The sequence below is a fragment of the Candida oxycetoniae genome (genome assembly GCF_023343755.2).
Source record: "Candida oxycetoniae strain CBS 10844 chromosome Unknown scaffold63, whole genome shotgun sequence".
In the NCBI taxonomy this organism is placed as follows: Eukaryota; Fungi; Ascomycota; class Pichiomycetes; order Serinales; family Debaryomycetaceae; genus Lodderomyces; species Lodderomyces oxycetoniae.
This window is the reverse complement of record NW_026055487.1, coordinates 2,507-22,778: the sequence shown is the minus strand read 5'-3', so window position 1 is coordinate 22,778 and position 20,272 is coordinate 2,507. Positions and strand designations below refer to the sequence as shown.

At 37.0% G+C, this 20,272-nt stretch overlaps 5 protein-coding genes across 5 annotated transcripts; 3 read left to right on the top strand and 2 right to left on the bottom strand. All coding sequences in view use genetic code 12, as the record gives it.

Moving 5' to 3' along the window:
- Positions 1-436: 436 nt before the first annotated feature.
- On the top strand, positions 437-3,514 carry KGF56_004745 (uncharacterized protein; the record flags this gene model as incomplete). The annotated part of the gene is made up of 1 exon (XM_049326215.1): positions 437-3,514. One exon carries the CDS (start codon positions 437-439, stop codon positions 3,512-3,514), a length of 3,078 nt encoding a protein of 1,025 aa, XP_049178197.1.
- A 588-nt stretch (positions 3,515-4,102) lies between these two features.
- Positions 4,103-12,091, bottom strand: IRA2 (Ras GTPase activating protein; the record flags this gene model as incomplete). Its single annotated transcript, XM_049326214.1, has 1 exon — positions 4,103-12,091. One exon carries the CDS (start codon positions 12,089-12,091, stop codon positions 4,103-4,105), a length of 7,989 nt encoding a protein of 2,662 aa, XP_049178196.1.
- A 2,007-nt stretch (positions 12,092-14,098) lies between these two features.
- Positions 14,099-14,812, top strand: YPT52 (Rab family GTPase; the record flags this gene model as incomplete). Its single annotated transcript, XM_049326213.1, has 1 exon — positions 14,099-14,812. One exon carries the CDS (start codon positions 14,099-14,101, stop codon positions 14,810-14,812), a length of 714 nt encoding a protein of 237 aa, XP_049178195.1.
- A 432-nt stretch (positions 14,813-15,244) lies between these two features.
- On the top strand, positions 15,245-16,336 carry RPL4B (60S ribosomal protein uL4; the record flags this gene model as incomplete). The annotated part of the gene is made up of 1 exon (XM_049326211.1): positions 15,245-16,336. One exon carries the CDS (start codon positions 15,245-15,247, stop codon positions 16,334-16,336), a length of 1,092 nt encoding a protein of 363 aa, XP_049178194.1.
- Positions 16,337-16,779: 443 nt separating this feature from the next.
- RBE1 (sterol-binding protein) lies at positions 16,780-17,868 on the bottom strand (the record flags this gene model as incomplete). Its single annotated transcript, XM_049326210.1, has 1 exon — positions 16,780-17,868. The coding sequence occupies one exon, from the start codon at positions 17,866-17,868 to the stop codon at positions 16,780-16,782; it is 1,089 nt and encodes a 362-aa protein (XP_049178193.1).
- Between the last annotated feature and the right edge of the window lie 2,404 nt (positions 17,869-20,272).

Genomic DNA, 20,272 nt, shown 5'->3' with positions numbered 1-20,272 from the left:
TTAACAAAATTGGGAATTTCAACAAAAGTATAACTAGTGCAAGCAACTATAAAATGCCACCCCCCTTTTGAAATTCTCTCTAGTACTAGTACTAGGTTTCAAAATTCTACCCAAATAAAAACAACTCTAGTAGTACAACAAATAATTTATCCCCAGATCTAATACAATTTAAACTCTTTTGACAGGTATTCCTCCTCTCTTTATCACTCGTTTCCCTCTTGGACTATTAATACCCTATAAGCTTAATTCCAACAATTAAAAGAGAATGGAAAAAAAAGAAAGTTGAAAAAAAAAAAAAAAAAGAAAGAAAGAAAGAGAGAAGCAAGTAAGCGCCAATTGAAACCAGAGGTTTGAAACGAAACTTGCTTCTGTCTAGAAGGGAGGAGAGTATAGGGAAACAGGCTGAGGTATGGAATTACAAATATACTGGTTTTAAATGACATTTCCATTGGAACAATCGCATTTGTTACACAATTTGAGGACTTCGTATTTATGTCTAGATGAAGATTCGGGGTATTTGGCCAAGATTATAACAGAAAATTATCAGGCTTTGGAGCAACTTCAAACAGCAGCGCAACTTTTGTCGAGTTCTCCGCCAATCACTTTTGGAAATATCCTGCCATTTGCTAATTCCTTAAGTAATAACCATGCAATAAGAGTAAGAACTCTGCATAGTGGGAAAACCAAGAGTAAACAGCGAATAGAGAAAAATAAAATAGTAGAGCCAGGGTTAAAGACAGTGCCAAAGACAGTGTTAAAGACGGTGCCAAAGACAGTGCCAGAACCAAAGCTAGAGCCAGAGTCAGAGCCAAAGCTAGAGTCAGAGCCAAAGCTAGAGTCAGAGTCAGAGCCAAAGCCAAAGCCAAAGCCAGAGTCAAAGCCAGCGTCTCAAGTTTATGATGACACCTTGAATGAGCTGCTAGTAGAGCCTCAAGAAAACAACACAAACGCTAATTCAAGCTACTATCTCGAATCGAGCGGCGCGGGCGTGGGCGGCGGTGAGGATTCGTCTCAGCGGAAAAAGAAAAATGGCATGAATTTTGGATTACGGTACGGCAAGGCTGGTTCGAATGTTGTCAATTCAAAAGATGCAAAATCTCCCAAGCTAAAGTCGAGATCTAAACTACCTATAGTAAAGCTATTCCGGAGCGCTAGAGAGTCAATTTCAGACTCGGATAGTAGTAGCCGCGATTTTGACAATCCTATAGGCCATTCCACATTCTATTCAGGTACAGATCACGAAATCGATGACCATGAATATGCAGAGTCTGAAGCTACGATAAAACGGGAAACTCATAATAGCAATAAGAACAGCAAGGGGGGAAACAAAAACAAAGACGGCGCTGCTGAAGCTGCTGACACAGCAACTATTGATAGTGATTTCGGTGTTCCAATTGACTCAACAGGCCATGTGATAACAAGCAATAACAATCCAAGAATAGACTTAAATATTCAATCCGAAGTAGATTCGCCAAAAAATGACCAACAAGAAATCGATTCTGACGACGAGGAGGAGGAGGATGATGATGACGACGACGACGACGACGACGACGACGATGACGATGACGATGACGATGACGATGAGTATGAAGAAGATGAGGAGTATGAGGAGTTTTCCAACGACTCAGAGTTTACAGATCTTGATAACGATTCCCTTTTAGATTCAACAATGCTTTCAGAAACATGCAGCTCGAGTTTTAGGAAAGCAAATAATCGTGAAAACAATGCATTGCTTGATTTCAATCTGAAAAGGATGGTGCAAGAAAAACAGCCTAGCGCAATTTGGGATCACACTGTGCCCAAGAACCTTGAGTCCCACTTTTTAGAACGTCAAACTTCGTCAGTAGGTGACAAATCTTTTTTGGATAAAAATCTTGCGAATATGGGAGTATTAGGAAAAGAATTGCACACGTTGTCTTTCAATAAGGTGATACCCGCCAAGCCTGATGGCAAACGAGTCTCAATTTTGAGCTCAGTAATTGATTCGAAATTAAAAACATCTAATCTCAATCCATTGCACTACTATTCATTTGTTGAAGGCGTGGATGGTGCAGAGTCTAGGTCGGCACTAATTAATGTGTTTTTGCCACCAAACAGATCTCCTGTGTTAACCAATCTTTCAATCAATAGTAGCGTTTCTGTAGCTGATTGTATTGGCTATATTTTGCTCAACTTATTCAAGCTTTCAGACGTCAAGGAGCTGAAAGATTCATTATACCTAAATCCTAAGTTTTGGAGACTCGAGCTTGTGGATGAAGATGGTGAGAATTATGGGAACTTTGGAGTTTTGGAACGTGGTAGGGCGATCGCATCGTACAACTGTCCATCCGATGTGGCACTATGCAAAGTCAACGATATAAAAGAAATTGAGAAAAACGAAAGACTTTTCCCACTTCCCTTGGAATACAGGGAGAGTTTGGATGCTTTTGTGCGTAAAAGAAACAGTACAGCTCAAATCACAGAAGTTAATAACCAGAACCAAGTTGAGCTTCACATTGGAGTATATGAGTACGACAATATAGGTATACCAGAAAAAGTATCTTTCAAAGTATCATCCTCCCTCACCATGGGACAAGTGTTAAAAGAGTTTTGCCTGCAGCGAGGATTGATAACAACAAAGTATAGGTTCAAGATTGTGGACCCAGCCAACAATGCATATAGGTTTGTTAAAGATGTTGAGATTTGTGGAGAAATGCCACTGAAGGTTTTAGACTTGGTTCCATCGGATGTACAGTTAGATTTGACTGCTAATTCTTTTGAAAATAATAACGTCTTATTGGCAGAGTCAGCATCAAATATTAATATCACACCAGCAGAACTCACACTTCCAAGTAATACTCTGCACAGAGACCAATTGGCAAGTAAAATGAAAACGATAAATTCAAAGATGAACAAAAGTTCCCCAGTTGTGTCTCAGGTAACGGAGGGTACTTTTTTGAACAAGTCAGCGAAATCAACCAAGGGAACCATGACATCTGACAAATATTTGGAAGATATACTTTCTGGAATCAACTCACAATTACCTACAAACATAAATTCAGTCTACTTTAAATGGAAAGTGATCAAGATTAACAGTAAAATGAAGAAGATGAAAATCAAGACATTTAATGAGAAGAACTTTATAATTGACGGTGACTATATTCACTTGACTCCGCCGGACTACATTCTGTTAAAGAGTGGATCTGAATCCTTTGTCAATGGCCAAGCTTCGCACTATGCAAATCATAATCACCATAACTTAAACCACCAGTTTAAAGGTGTTAGCAAGCAACTGACCAAGACGTATTCGTTTCACATAACTCAAATTGTTAAACTGAAACAGTATACAAAATCACCCAGTCACTTTCGTATTATTGTTCAAAAACAACAATCTGACCAACATCTCAGTTCAACAAATACAAAGGATGCAATGAAAAAGTTTTACTTGGTTGCTGAGTCTCCTGATGAATGCTCAGAAATAATTAGCAAACTAAAGTGGGTTCTTCAAGTATATAAACTTAGTGGTGTTTTATAGATCTTGGAAAGCTAGTTGCACAATCTGGCCAGTGAATTTACATGTCATTTTTCATTTTTATTTTGAATTTTTGAATTTTGGTTTTTTGTTTTTGTTTTTTCTTTTTTTTTTTAATTTTGATTCCTTTGCAAATGGATTGATAATTGGGAGAAATGGAATCTGGTTGATAAAGATATGCATGAGAGAATAGGGATGATTGAACATGCTAAGGATGTACTGCTTGTTGTTCAATTTTTTATTTTGGCGTAAAGACTTGTTACACCTAATGTTGAATTGAAATGCGGACCAAATCATAGTATACAAAGGTCAAAAGTTTGATATCAACTGTTCTACAAAACAGAAAAATAAGTAGCTTTCACTGTATTCAAGAATCACATTCATGTAATTTTTACAACATTTTCTTCTCGTTGCCAAACAATACATATATGCATGCAAAGTCATCATCTTTATTGCCGTTTAATATTTGTTTGTTTGAAACAATTTGAAAAAAATTTAAAAGGAGCATCTGGTGGGAAATGAAGGAATTTTCATTTAAGCAATATGCTTTCTTTTCTTTTTCCTATTTTGTTTTTTATTTTATTTCTGTCCTCAGTCTTCTAATTTCAATCCTTCGACGTAAATACAAGCGGATCTGTAGAACATAACCTGTATATCCTTAATATCAATATTAAATGAGGGCGTGAATCTGCCATCGGCATTCAATACGCTTTCGACTGGTTCCATGTCTCTTAGTCTTTTGATTATTTGTAATTTATTTGTAGTGAGTAATTCATCAATGATTGCAACATATTTTCTAGGATTATAATCTTTGACCTCGGATATCATAAGGATGATTTCAGAAACTTTCTCAATATCTTCCAACGAGCCGGTATTCACAAGCCACAATGTTAATGCCGGCTGTACCATATGGTAAATTAGTAAAGCTGTATCCATATGTCGAACAAGAAGCTCGTGGTAGATGGCAATGAAACGAGTGCGAAGACCTATATCAACTCCTTTTACATCGCTGAAAAATTGTCCGAGGTAAACAAGGGTAAGTCTTGAAGTGTCATCGTCCTGTAGCATAAAGTCGATTAAAAATTTTGATATTCGCTGGCACTTGCTAATTTGAACAAATTCACTCTCTATGTTAAATTCTTCTAAAAACTCTTCAAACTCACTATTGTCCGTGTACAAATACAAAAATACTAGGTACAAATAAGCATTTGCTGTAATACACTTGGTGGTAATAGATTTGTGAATTTCGGCATGAAATCTTTTTCTGTAATAAGTTTTAATGCTTTCAATTGCCAAGTGGCGAAACTGTGAAACTTTCAAACCCTGCGTTAATATCATGAAAACGTAAGCTCCAAAATTCTCCTTTGTAACAGTGATTTCATGACGCTTTTCAAAGTCACTTAGATAAGGCTCCAAATATTTCCTTTTCTCGTAAGATTTGTCTATGAAATGATCCAGACCCAGTCCAATCATCTTGGTCACGGATGCTATTATATTTTGCACCCCTGCCTGATACAAGATGGAACAATTCATCAAAGCGAAACAAAACTGCGGCCAAATAAGTATTGGTGGAAGCATCGAAGTATCTTGTAGTCCATTCACTATTCTAGCGGTTGCAATTGAAGTGCACATAACAGTTTCAATACTTCTTAGTTTCCCGTGAGCAATAAGCTTGATAGCTCTGCAAGCAATCGAGTCTGTAAGGCCGCTTTTGGCTAATATTCCTGCAACTAGAACAGCCCTATTTTGAAACAACGAATACTTGTCAAATGCAACATCAAAAGCGTTGGAAGACCATCGTGCCTTCCAATTTGTTTTGTCATCAGAACTACTCACAACATCGATAAACTCATCCAAATAATCACACAAAACTTCAAAATTGGCTATTCGATTAAACGACTGGCCCACGTCCAATATTGATTTTACGTCCCTAGTCATACCAAATAACATTTTTGCTCGAGGTGTGCTGAAATATTCAATAGTTTGATTAATGTTATCCTGTTGCCGGACCGTTAACCGCGGTTTGTGTAAGAAGGACTGCACAGTACTGATTATCAAATTGCGCAAATCTGAACCCACTTCCAAAGAAGTATTGTCAATGAACAAAGTGACAAAAAAAATGATATCGGCCAAAAACAATCGTGCCAATATGTATGAATTGAAAAACAAGGAGGAACAAATTTTAACAAGAACCGTTATTTCAAATAGTTTGGATTGCGAAGCAATTGCTGAGTCCGTCGTGACTGCATGCCTCACTGAAAACATCAACCTTGACATCACTTCACCACATACTTCGACTGAAGGCACTATAACTGCAATTATAAAGGACCATTCGGGCCCTTCATTTTTGCTATCAATTGCAAATGCTACTACTTCCTCCACTAATGAAGATACTAATCTCGTCTCTTGAAAAAGCTTTTTCCAAATATAGTCATTGATGAAGGGAATTTGCTTGCGATTCAAAGATGTGATGCGGCAAAATTGACGTATCAAATCGGCAACACGTTCTAGTCCATTATGTCCGCTTTGTGAGTACACGTAGTCATAAACGTTGTTGACCCATGGAGCCATGTAAAGGATAGAGCTCAATTGGGATTGCAGCTCCATATTTTCGTAGTTATCAAAATACGCCTTGAAAAAACGATACGTCATCCTGGGATAATGAGACGCTAAATGATTTGAAACGGCAACCACCAAATTAGTAGCATCAGTCGGAAAAGGTGAAGTCCTAGCGTGCTTTTCCGTTATACCAAAATCTATGTCGTAGTAAGATGACAATGCTCCAAAAAGTACAGCTGATGAAGTTTTCACCTCTGAATTGTGACTGAGTAGTCCTTGGAAAACAATGTTGTACAATCGTGCAAACCAGTGCATCTCATGTACTTCGTTCTGGTAATCTTTGTCTGGTTCCTGGTACGTAAGGTCCTTGGGTAATCTGGACGTGGTAAAATATAAAAATCTTAAAATCTCAAGTCTATCGGGAGATCTCAAGGTTACTTCGCTTGGTTGATTCAAATAAATGGTGAACTCGTCATCAAATCCAGTATAGTTTGAGATTTCGCAACGGCTTATATCGGATAGCCTATAAACCTCAACAGGATTAAAATTGTCCATTGAGGAAAGAGGGCTTCTGAAACTAACGCGTTCTTGAAAAAACAAAGTAAGAAATATTCTTCCAATCTTGAGATACACTGGCACATACCTTTTAGTGCTGGACTCATACAAAAATACATTTTTGTATGTCAGTTTGCAATCTTTACTGATTGTTACAGTCTCTTGGTCCAAACACAAATTACCAACAATGTGATCGGAGTCAACTGAGGAGTGGATGTAAATTCTTGTACCATATTCAGCTCCCTTCTTTCGTAATTGTTTAATTGATTCAGTAATCCCACTGTGCTCAGGTCTCGGTATATTGAAATAGTATATTCTTTTACAATTGGAAAACAACTGCTTGCTTGAATAATTTGACACTAAATGAGTAAATTCAGAGGGCCCTTCCTTATTGTAAAAATAAAACTCTGAAAAATCGTAAATCAAATAAAATTTGTTGTCCCATACTTGAGATGCCGTCTCCATTAGCTTGTACACTAGGTATTGAATATCTTTGGGCCTTTTTTTCATCTTTTTCAAATTAACAACAATTGCCGGTGTTGCATCTTTGAATATAGCACTATGTATCAAATCAACCGCATCTGGAGGTGTATCGGCATATTTCAAGGACATCTTAGTCATAAAATCGTTGAACTTGATTTCTTCCTCATCATTACCATTCACCTCATACATTCTTAAAGCTGAGTTTAATTGCAATTTAACACTTGGCTTTGGCTGACCCATTTTCATCACCACTCGATCAAACTCCTTGAACTTCTCAACTCGCTCATGTGATGATTTGATGCTGACAGCTACTTTGTCTCTTAGAAAAGTGGTCCGAATAGGAACAAAATTATTGTAGATAAACTTGTGCAAGTACCTCAATTCAGCAAGAGGTTTCTTTTCGCACACGTTTGGGAATGGATAATCCTCAGTAGGCACTGTGGAAATGCTCTTTAAAAACGCAACTATTTTATCATTCAATTCATTTAGAACGTCAAGTTTCCCAACCAATCCAGGCCATCGAATCGAAGAAAGTGTTCCATTGGCCATATTCTGTAGTACCTTAACTAACTGCATCAAAGAACGCTTCGTTTTCATATTTTCCACTGGTATTTTAAGATACTGTTCTGGACTAATAATAGCAGGACACAAGCATCGAAGAAAGATAAACAGTCCCACAGCAATCAAGGCAGCATCTTCAAATTTTACCCGCACAGCCTGGTATATCTGCGCACAAACAAATTTAAAGGATACTGGAAGGTCATCTGCGGATTTTGTAATCAGTTCCACTAGTTTGCCAACATACTCAAAAAATAATGCCGAGTCCTCAGACGATTCCTTCTTCTCAACTTCAAAATGGATGTTCAAAAAAACAATCTCCTGAATTACCAGTCCCAAAGTACGATTCAAGTATGGTAGGCCAAAATCCTGAGTAAAGTTAAATAACAACCTTGTTAGTGTGGAATTCCTTCTAAACAAATCAGTTGATCTTGTTAAGCTTGCAATTTCGTCTATTAAAAGCACTTGTAGTAACTTGTCCAATCGTTTTGTGTATGAAAACACACTAAAAAGCGATGATGCTAATAAATTGTGTTCCATTGAAGTTGCACAATCGGCTACGGAACTGAATATTTCCGTTTGCTTCAGAAGCTCATCAACTAAATCAATAGAAAACTCTTCTCGCTTTTTCTTAACAATCTGTGAGGACAACATGCTAGCAAATACGTTTAAAAATATGGCTCTAATCTTTTGGTTTTCATGATATCCCATAGGTAATAAATACTGAATTCCAATCTCGCTGTCATATTGCAAGATATTTGTAATTGTTGCTAAAATGTTATCAACAACCTGCTGTAATGTATGCTTGTTGCGAGATAACTCTGGAACTGTAGTATATTTTTGAATTATTTTATAAAATATCAGAAAATAATTACCAAACGCCAAATCTTTATATTTCTTTGTGTCGTCATCTTTGATACCATCCGGTATTTCCAAAAACAAGTTTTCTAATTGATAACGCAAGGCCTTGGAGCACTGAACTGCAAAATCCATTTTCAAGATACAAACTTCTGTTTGTTTACCTTTGCCTGTTTCTGTGTCCGTGAAATCTTCATACACAACCCCTTGCTCCAACCATTCCATGGTTGCCTTTGCATAAAAGTTCCTCAATTTGTAGGCTCCATTCAATCCAGTGCTATTTCGATCCAGCTCTAAGGCAATTGCTAATTTACAAAATCGCAATTTCAACCTAAGTTTTTCCAGAAGGTCATCAACAGAATTTATAAAATGTATGAAAAATTGACAAATTTGTGGTAGCAAAGAAGAAAGCAAAAGTGTCCCGTCATTTCTGACATTGAGCATTGCCGTCATTATTGTCATTGCCTGCTCCAAGAAAACCACAATTTCCACAGTTTGTAGTTTTCTTTCCAAAAATGATGTCGCTTTTGCAGTCAATTTGGAGGCAATCATATCATAAACATCCGAATGCGATTCGTTAGACAATGTTTCTTTAACAATTGCTCTTACCACTAAATCTTGGGATGTTAGCAAGCTAATGCATTGATCAAAAAACTCGGATATGCACACACTACACAGCTCTTGCAACTCCTTTTGTTTTGAAGCACTAGATTGAACTCCATGCGTGAAGCAACCCGACGCTGAAACCAAAAATCCAAGAAAATGTCGAAAGATCATATTATTTTCATTCATTTGCTTGTTATCAACCAACATTTCTCTCCAGAGCTGGAGAATAATAAGCCAAACATGAAACAATGCCTTTGTAGGTTTCGCTCCTCTAAAAATGCTGCAATGCTTCTTTTGTAAGGAAACAAAACCTGTGAATACGTTCTCTTTTTTGTTCATTTGTTCAAAAGTTTCAAGCAAATTGTCACAAATCTCTGACTCGCTATACAAAGCACTATGATTGTGCATTTCATCGACATACCATTCTATCCCTTGCTTTGCATAATTGTAAAATTGAGCATCATGTGTACATGAGGACAAAAGTAAAACTTTTTCGACAGCATAAATCACCCCTCCACAAGTATCATATAGCTTTCGTGAGTTTTTATCAAGAAGAATAGAATTTGACAAAAGTCTTTTTGTATAGTTGTCCCTCTTGTGCAAAAAATCAATCAAAAACAAAAATGACGACTTGAATTTTGGGTCCGTTAAGGATAGTCCTAGGCATGTCTCACATATGGACAGAATGATACAATTGCATATATGGAAATTAGTAAACGAGGACAAAACAGTGCATTCTAAATCAATTTTGGAATTTGGTTCAAGCATTTGCATTGACAACTTGCGAGCGGCATCAAACAATCTTGTGTTCCCTTGAGCTATCCATTGCGCTTTGAATGCTTCTCGCAAAGGTAAAACACACATATGATTAAAGTTGACTAACGACCTGAGCAATTGTGCGTATGGAACAGTATTTAAGTTTTCATCATTCATCAATTTTTTGTCATTAAAGTATAAATCTGGAGCAGCCACAAAAATTGCAAAAATGTTTGCCAATATTTCCTCCGCATTGCTAATAATTCGAAAATCATAAAAGGAAGACAAACTCACTGGTGAAGCGGTTGATGTCGTAGTTGCTGTTGTCGCTGCTGTTGCTGTCGTCGTCGTCGTCGTCGTTGCTGTCATTGTCGTCATCTGTTTTGTAATGTCGTGCATAAGTCCATGGCTTCGTATTCGGTCTTCCAAATCTATGGCATAGTGGTCTAAGCATGTTTGCGTTTTCTCAAAAGCTTTTTTTAAGCAACGGTCATCTTTTTCGACATTCTCGTCAACATAAAAAGCATCCAATTCATTTGATTTCAAGTTTTGGTGATGAATATTTTCCTGTTCACAGAAAATTGCATAGCAGTGCAAAATTTTTAGTGCTCCATACATGATAGATTTGAGAGTGTCGACCAAGCCCAGGATTACTTTAAGAAACACACCTTGAGCAATTTCAATCTCTGATAGTCCCTTCATTATTTTTACAAATACCCTTGTAATTCGAATGTCTTGCATTTCGGCCTTGTATATGTCAATGACAATATCAACGTACTTGTCAGGTTGCAACAAAATTGCTGCTGTATAATAATTGACCCTTACGGTCTCATATTTAAGCTTTAGAGCGTCACTTTCCAAAAGCTCCTTCTTGTGCACTTCTTCAAACTTTCTTAATCTACCATAAGTTTCATCTATATGGCGCAAGCTGAACAAAAGCACAGGATGGTGTTTAAAACCCGAGGCCTCGAGCCTTGCTCCCAAATGGAAAAAATGTATCAAGACCTCAAAACACTCCAAATTTAATGAACTTGCCGAGTCCTTTAAAATCTGTGAGACGTATCTTAATCTTTTGTTAAAAGTGAGCTTCAACTTGTTGATTGGTTTAACTGAGTTCATTTCGTTAAAATCATCTAAACATGCGCAGAGCAAGCAGGCTAGCACAAATGGTGCACAACGGGACATTATTTGGCTTTCTTCAAAAAGAGTCAATGTTTCGTCGAATAACAATTTCAAATCATTGTAATGGCGCATAGTTTGAGAATCGAGTAACCGCTTGTAATCTTCTGGTCTTGAAAACATCTGGTCCTTGCCGCTGCTTACCAAAAAAAACAAAAACACCTGTTTCCAAGTATTTGATTTGATAAAGGCGATTGCCTTTAAAGAATCGCTAGCTATCTTATCAATGATGGAGCGTGAAAAATACAAATATTTCAACAATGGCACATATGTTTGAATCACTGGTAAAGGTATAGTTTGGCCTTTGTTTGAGTAGCAGAAAACCTTACTTACCAAGTACTGATAATACTCGTCGGGGTTGGCTGTAGATACAAACGCCAAGATGATTTCGATACATGAATCGACTTCTGAGACGGCACTGATTATCGACCCCTCTTCGCTTGTTTGCTGCTCTCCTCCCTTAAAGTTCTCCTCCTCCTCCTCGACTGCTTGTTGCAAGGTCATTCTCTGACTAGGTAGCGGTTCATTACGAATCAATGTGAGCACCTCTCTGAGCATACCTGAGGACATTAAATTGATGTAAAAATCAAGGATATTCACGATGATATTCGAATCTAGAGGCTCAGGGACATCGTAATAGTAGTAATTAGAATAATTGCTTATTGCATCGATATCCCTCATATAAAATGATTTTCGATTCCAGTTTGCAGTTAGTACATCAGTTAACAACTTGCATACTAGTAATGTTGACCAACGCGACTTCTCGTCTCTGTATTTGAGCTTGTTGTTTTGAGCTTCAGCATTGATTGTCTTTAACAAGCCAGTTAGCGAAGTTAAGATAAGTGTGATGAATCTCGGTTTATGACATTCGTTTTTCAAGAAAAGCTCCTTAGTGTGTATGAATTGAGGGTCGATTTCCACCTCCCGAATAGTTCGTCCTGTTCGAATTGGTAATAATGTCTCTATTCTCTTTACCACCGACTGCACAAACGCTTGCTGATTATCAGTCAAGCTTTGATCATTCATTATCTCATATGATATGTAAAAGAAATAAAATTCAACCTGAAACCAGAAACCAACTTAAAAAAAAAGCTACTGTAGACGACTTGTTGTTGTGTGCTTCTTCTTGAAAACCAACTATGACCCCTTGAAAAAGTATTTCTTCTGTTTCTGCCTACTTGGAGCTCTTTAAATTTGCAATAATGAATCCTCCTCTTTTGTTTTTTTTTTTTTGCTTTCCTTTTTTTGTCTCCTTCTGCTTATCGAGTTAGAGATGATCACGAAGTTATATTTGGTGGTGGTATAGGAGGGAAGGGGGGGGGTCCAATTGCGACAAGGCAATTTGGAAAAAGAGGTATGTAGTTAAGGGACAAAAGAAAATTGTGTAATGTTGATAAGCAAGTGTTAGTCTACGGCGATTCTCTTGATTCTCTTGATTCTTTTGATTCTTTTGGTACTAGGCCAAGAGATATTTTTCAACAGAGTTTCCATTCTACGATCCGTACGATTTCCGACGGAAAAGGGAAAAGGTGCGAAAAGCCGGTGCTAGGGAATTACGAAAATGAGAATCAAATTATGGTGTTTGCAAGAAAAGAAAGGGAAAAGAAGTAGACGAGAAAGGAGAAAGAGAGAGAGAGAAAGAGAGAGAGAAAGAAAGAGAGAGAGAGAGAGAGAGAGGAGGTGGATGTAGAATGAGAGTGTATATTTTATGCAAGGAGCCGTTTATACAAAACAATGTACTGGATATAATTAGAGATTAACCTCTAACAAAATGTGATAGCCGTTACACTCTAACATAAAAAATGTGATAGCCGTTAACTATGTAATAGCCGTTCACCTCAAACAAAATAAGAAATAGCCGTTAACCTCTAACAATTATAAATTAACCGTTAACTACGTCATCAACTATAAATTAATCACAAACTACGTAATCAACTATAATTTAACCATTTGTAAACTGTCACATAACTATTCCCGCCAATTGTCTCCAACTCTCCAACTATTCATAAGGTTCATTGTTTTTTTTGCTTTTTTTGCTTCTTTTTGCTTCTTTTTTTCGCACTATTTTGGCAATAAAAAGATTTACAGTAGAAAAGTCTATAAACATCTTAAACTTTCTCCAATTATCCGGTAATTCCAATTATTCTAGCTTCTGTTAATGACTATAACTCGAATTGTTCTAGCTTCCATCAAAATCAGCCGTGGCTACTAATATCGAGCAGAGCAAGATGTTATTTTCCACTCTATTCTACACTACACTACACTACACTATCGAGCAGAGCTAGATAGTGTTTTCTACTTTACACAACACTACACTACACTACTTTACTCTATTCACTATCGAGCAGAGCGAGATAGTGTTTTCTACTTTACACAACACTACACTACACTACTTTACTCTATTCACTATCGAGCAGAGCGAGATAGTGTTTTCTACTTTACACAACACTACACTATCTCGCTCTGCTCGATAGTGCTCTTTAGTCTATTCTACACTATCTCGCTCTGCTCGATAGTGCTCTTTACTCTATTCTACACTACACTATCTCGCTCTGCTCGATAGTGCTCTTTATTCTACACTACACTATCTCGCTCTGCTCGATAGTGCTCTTTATTCTATTCTACACTACACTATCTCGCTCTGCTCGATAGTGCTCTTTATTCTACACTACACTATCTCGCTCTGCTCAATAGTGTTGTGTCGTTTTTCTCAATTCTTTTAGGCTAACTAATTTCCGCCTGCATATAAACCCCTCATTAAGATAAAGGATTTCAAAACTAAACAAGTAATACAACAATAAAATTCAGCCTATTAAAGCTAAAGAGGTGGGTTCAAAATCAGAACATTAATACACAAGTTGGTCGATCAATCAGTTAGTGATTCAAGATCTCGGCAATTATAACCTCTAGTGAGCTATATCTTCACCCTTTTCTTTCCCTCCCTCTCCCCTCTTCCATTTAGAGCCTAAGCTTTTGAGGTAAGTACTATTTAGTTAATCAAGGTTTTTACCAATTTTTTACAGATTATTCATAATGTCCACACAACCACCACCACCACAACAACAACAACAACCTTCTACGCAACGTTTTGCCCAATTCAAACTTGTTCTTTTAGGAGAAAGTGCTGTTGGTAAATCGTCCATAGTGCATAGATTTGTCAAAAATACTTTTGATGATATGAGGGAGTCTACTATAGGTGCTGCCTTCTTGACTCAATCCATCACAATACCAGAGTCGCAAACAACGATAAAATTTGAAATATGGGACACTGCAGGTCAAGAGCGCTATAAATCATTAGCTCCCATGTATTACAGAAATGCTAATGCGGCTTTGTGTGTTTACGATATTACCAGTCAGCTGTCGTTCAAAAAGGCACAAGACTGGATAAAGGAATTGAGGAAACAAGCGCCAGAAGGGATCGTAATTGCATTAGTTGGTAACAAGTTAGATTTAGAAGATAAAAGAGAGGTTCAACAGCAAGATCTCGAGGATTATATCTCGGAAATGCAAAATGAAGAGGTTAAGATTATTACAACGCAATGTTCAGCAAAGAGTGGCGAAGGCGTGGTGGAAATATTTGATAAAATAGGAAGAGCTTTACCTGTAGATGAAGTTATAGAGGCGAATGCTTCTAGAACGAGGCAAGGCGGTGGTGCCAGTGGTGGCAGAAGAATGGGAGGAGGAGGAGGAGGAGTCGACTTGAACAGACCTAGACGTCCACAAGCTCAGACTAGCTCTTGTTGTTGAACCCACTCCCACCACATATATACACACACACACACACACGCACGCACCCCCTTCTGTGCATAGTCTCTATATACAATTCCAAGAGAATTGAATTGAATTGAATTGAATCGAATTAACTTGGAAGGTAGAGAAGGTTGTGAGAGATGGCAAAAATAAAAATAAAAGTTATATTGAGCAATATACACGACTGTGCTACCAACCGCCTTTTTTTTTTTCTTTTTTTTTTTTTTTTTTTTTTATTAACAAACCCCTTTTTTTTTTTTTTTTTTTTTTTTTTTTTTTTTTTTCTCAAAGTGAAAAATTTTTTTTTTTTTTTCTTTATACTATATAAAAAATTTTTCAAATAAACCTTTTCCACTTTTATATTCTACTTTTAACTCCATCACTCTTTATATCTATTACCAAGTATATACCTATCTCTATCTATCCAGGATGTCATCTAGACCACAAGTTTCTGTTGTCACCATTCAAGGTGAACAATCTAGCACCCAATTACCATTACCAGCAGTTTTCTCTGCACCAGTGAGACCAGATATTGTCCACTCAGTTTTTGTTAGAATTAACAAGAACAAGAGACAAGCTTATGCTGTTGCTGAAAATGCTGGTCACCAGACTTCTGCCGAGTCTTGGGGTACTGGTAGAGCTGTTGCTAGAATTCCAAGAGTTGGTGGTGGTGGTACTCACCGTTCTGGTCAAGCTGCTTTTGGTAACATGTGTAGAGGTGGTCGTATGTTTGCTCCAACCAAGACATGGAGAAAGTGGAATGTCAAGGTTAACCACAATGAAAAAAGGTATGCTACTGCTTCAGCTATTGCTGCTTCAGCTGTTACCTCATTGGTTCTTGCTAGAGGACACAGGGTTGAAAACGTTAAGGAAATTCCATTAGTTGTTTCTAATGAATTCGAGTCAGTTACCAAAACCAAGGATGCTGTCGCCGTTTTGAAAGCTATTGGTGCTCACAAAGATGTTGTTAAGGTTATCAAATCAAAGAAGATGAGAGCCGGTAAGGGTAAATTGAGAGGCAGAAGATTTACTCAAAGAAGAGGTCCATTGGTTGTTTACAATGAAGACAATGGTTTAGTCAAGGCCTTGAGAAACATCCCAGGTGTTGAAACTTCTTCAGTTAAGCATTTGGGTTTGTTGCAATTAGCTCCAGGTGCTCACTTGGGTAGATTCATTATCTGGACCCAATCAGCTATTGAAGCTTTGGATTCAGTCTACGGATCAGAATCAACCAAATCGATCAAATCCAACTACTCTTTACCAACAAACATTATTTCAAACACCGATGTTACTAGATTGATCAATTCCGCTGAAGTCCAAGCTGTTGTTAGACCAGCTGGTGAATCATCTCAAAAGAAGACTCACGTTTTGAAGAAGAACCCATTGAAGAACAAACAAGTTTTGTTGAGATTGAACCCATATGCTAAAGCATACTCTGCTGAAAAGCTTGGTTCTGCTAAAGTTGAAAAATCAAAAGCTAAACCATCTAAAGGTCAATTTGCTTCAGTCTTGAAAAATTAAGGTAACCAGTATGTATTTGATAATCAAATGTATGTTTAAAATCAATATACACAATTGGCTATAAAAAATAAAAGAAAAAAGTATCTTCTTTTACTTTTACTTTGCTCTCTATATTTTCTTTCTTAATTGGGTTAATCTCTAACATTCTTACATATTAGAGACAAGTTTTGTAAACTCTCAGGAAACACAAGCACACATTCAACAGCTTGGTGTAGAGAATAAAGTAAAATGAAGAGGATTCTATTTTATAGGTATCTCTGTTTTATCGCTATACAAGAAGGATAAAAAAAATTGGAGGAAAAAAAAAAAAGATAACCATTTTTCAACTCCATTATTGTCTTGTACGAAAATAGTATGATTTGAATAAGAAAAACTTCTATGTTGCAACGAGGATCTTATGGCTTATTGTCGTTGGTGAAGGCTAATTGATTTAAACTTCCTTTTTAGGAATTTAATGGTGGAAGGACGTTTACCTCAAAGAGATCTTTTCCAGTCTCAGAATCAATACCATTAATATTACCTCTGGTGTCGGAATATTCACATATAGTGTACTGCCTCCAGATATTATTGCACATGACTCTGGAACAGCCGACTTTGGTTGTTGATTTCCAAACAACTTGGGTGAAGTGACCGGTTGCAGGAGAGTAGCCTGGTTTACTAAAATCGTAGTCCTTGATTTCATCGTACCAAGCATCTGTTGGAGTAATACCACCAACATAACCAGCTGCCAAGTTTTCACCGTATGGACCATTGGAATGTACCAACTCAACATTATTACAGTCGAAATTACTGGCTGCGTAGGTGGCGGCGTATTCGACTAATGCAGAGTCCCATGTTAAATTGCCTACACCATGGAGGGCTCTTAAACGGTTATGTTCGTTTAATATTTCGTCATAAAATTCAGTATCTGAAGGTACTGGGGTAGATAAAGCGGAGCTGGTGGATGAGGTGGATGAGGTGGATGAGGTGGATGTGGTGGATGTGGTGGATGTGGTGAATGTGGTGGATCTGGTGGATGAGGTGGATCTGGTGGATCTGGTTGGGGTGGAGGTGGAGGTGGAGGTGGTGGTGGAAGTGATAGTTGTGGGTGGGGTGGAGGTGGAAGTGGTTGTTGTGGATGGAGTGGAGGTGGAGGTGGTAGTTGTGGATGGGGTGGAGGAGGTAGTTGGTGTTGAAGATGATGAGCTTGCTTGCGAACTGGATGAGGTGGTAGGGGCAGTGGAGGTGGGTGTAGTTAATGAAGAGCTTGTACTTTCAGTTGACACAGAAGATGTGGATACTGGGGAAGAAGAGGATGTTGTAGTTGGGGTTGTGGAACTTGTTGAACTTGTGAAACTATTTGTTGTTGTTGCTACAGGTGGAGGACCATATCTTGTTATATAAGTGGAGGCTGTAAAGGTAACGGCCAGATATACGGTGACCCACAGAGTAGTTGTTATGGATGCAGTAACGTATTGAGTTAAAATAAGAGGAGCCGCCTGAGTTGTGGCTACTATTGCAGCAATGCTACCTAATGTGGTGGATACTCTCATAACTTTTGCAAATTTTTGAGGAAGTCTAGTCGAAAGAGTATAAACTTGATTCGGACTGTTGAAGGATTGAGAGATTTTTTAACAGGAATCATGAGAGGGAGAAATTGAATAATTCAGGAATCCTAACTTGCTTAAATAGTCGAAACAAAAATAAGTGGAGTCTGGCACAGGCCTTTTGTTGAAGGGAATAAAGACTAAAAGAAACAAAAAGCAAGATAAAATAAACCTATTGCATGATGTTGGCAACCTCCATTCCACAGAAGCAATAAGGGTAATAAAATACTTCACCGTTAGATAGTATCGGTGTTAACAGAGATGTACATGCTATATTCTTGAAGTCTAGTTGGATCCAAGAAAGATAAACAGCTGGAAAATCGAACGAACAATCACGAGTTACACAAAATCGTTTACCAGATGTTCTATATTGTTTTAGTAATAACATGTTAACAATAATAATACCACTACTATTATCAGCGACGACCAAAACTAAAAGAGATGGAATAAAGAAAAGAAAAAAAAAATTTCCACTGCATGTAAGATTAATTTTTATTTAAATTTATGCTTGGTTCAATGGTTTTGATCCACAAATATCCAGCTCCTTTTTTCTGCCTACTGTGATTGGAGGTTCTATCTTCTTTTTGTTTATTTTACTTTACTTTTCTTTTCTTTTCCATCCTTCACCGAACAAGTCCAATCGCTTGGGAGCAACATGAATTTGAGAGTTGATTATTTAAAAAAAAAAATTTTATTTTAATGCGGAATTTTCCAAGGAAGAAATTGAGAGTTGTTACGCAGGTAAGATTTTACATATAGTTTGTAGGTGGAAGGCGCAAATGACAGAGGTACAAAAAAGGTGCACTCCACTCTCTTTTTGTCAAAACCCAAAGAAGGAATTTTGTTAGTTATTTGCTCAATGGGGTCTTGCATGTGGAGTGAGAGTTATGCAAATCAATGGAAACACCAACATAATACTAATCGAAGTTTGCAAGCAATGAGAATAATAACCATAAATGTTGTATCTTGTGCAAGAATATAAAAAGCATTTCACAAAACCAAGTAGAGAAAAAAAAAAAAAAGAAAGAAAATAACTAACTATCTAAAAAGAATTCCCCAACGACAAAAGATTTTTTAGATATAACGACCAGCTTTTTTTTTTTCTTCTTCTTCTTCTTATCGTTGAGCACCAGCAATAGGTACCAGCATTGGTGCAGGTACAGGGGTAAGCGATAAGCACCCTGTACTGCAAACTGCCGCCATTTACTTGCTGGTGGTGTTGAAAAAGTGTATACCCTTATATATTTCTCTTTCTCGTATAACATGTGGTACTCGTGTTGGAAAAAAGATTATAAACACTTTCAACAAAGAACAAGAAGTAAAATATTGTTAAAGAAAGTGTTGATATTTCGCTAGTTTTTAGCTCCTTTCATTTATTATAATAATAATATTAATATTAAAGGAAGAGAGAGTTGATAGTGAAATTGCAATCAAATCTGTTCATTTTCTAACTACAAATTTAAATTGTGCATTGAAATGATCTTGGTATCTTTCATGATTTAACTTAAAAGTAGTGACTGTCACAAATTTCATTTGACAGAAGAACCAACTAAATGTTTTCTTTCGAAAGAAGAACCAACTAAATGTAAACGTTTTCTTTTGAACCAAACTAAATGTAAACGTTTTCTTCTGAACCATCTAAATGTAAACGTTTTCTTTTGAACCAACTAAATGTAAACGTTTTCTTTTGAACCAACTAAATGTTTTCTTTTGAACCAACTAAATGTTTTCTTTTGAAAGGAAAATCAACAAATCGTTTTCCTTGTCAGTTTCCCCTCTTCTTCTCTAATGGATATGTGTCGATCACGCTGTTGCGATGTACAGAACCAAAAAAAATAAACCATGGGGTATTGAGTTTTTTCCCCGACTAAACTAAGTTCTTTAATCCAGAAATCACCATCCTGGGAACAATTAACCTTTACATTGCCAAATTTTTTACATCCACAAACACTCTCACTTTCAATGAAATTCCTTTTGCAATGCCTCCTTCTGCACTGCTTTATCCCCTTCTCTTAAAGGTAAAGGATGAAATTACTCTTTTTTTTTTTTTTTTTGGTCTACAGAAAAGAACATCTTGTCAAAAAATGACTTGCTTTTAAGGCTAAAACTATACAAACCTAAACCTAAACCTTAAATTTCCATAAACCTAACTATTTTACTGAAGGAAGGAAGGACGATGAAAAAGTAATTTCTTTTTGACATAAAGTTTAAGTCAGCTTGAACAAATAGATCCAAACGGAAAATGCGTCAAAGCCAAGAGACCAAAGAAGAAGGACATCAAAGTCATCTTACGATTCCACTATATTTCTAAGAAATGAAAAATATAAACTTCTTCTCGTCATCAATTTGG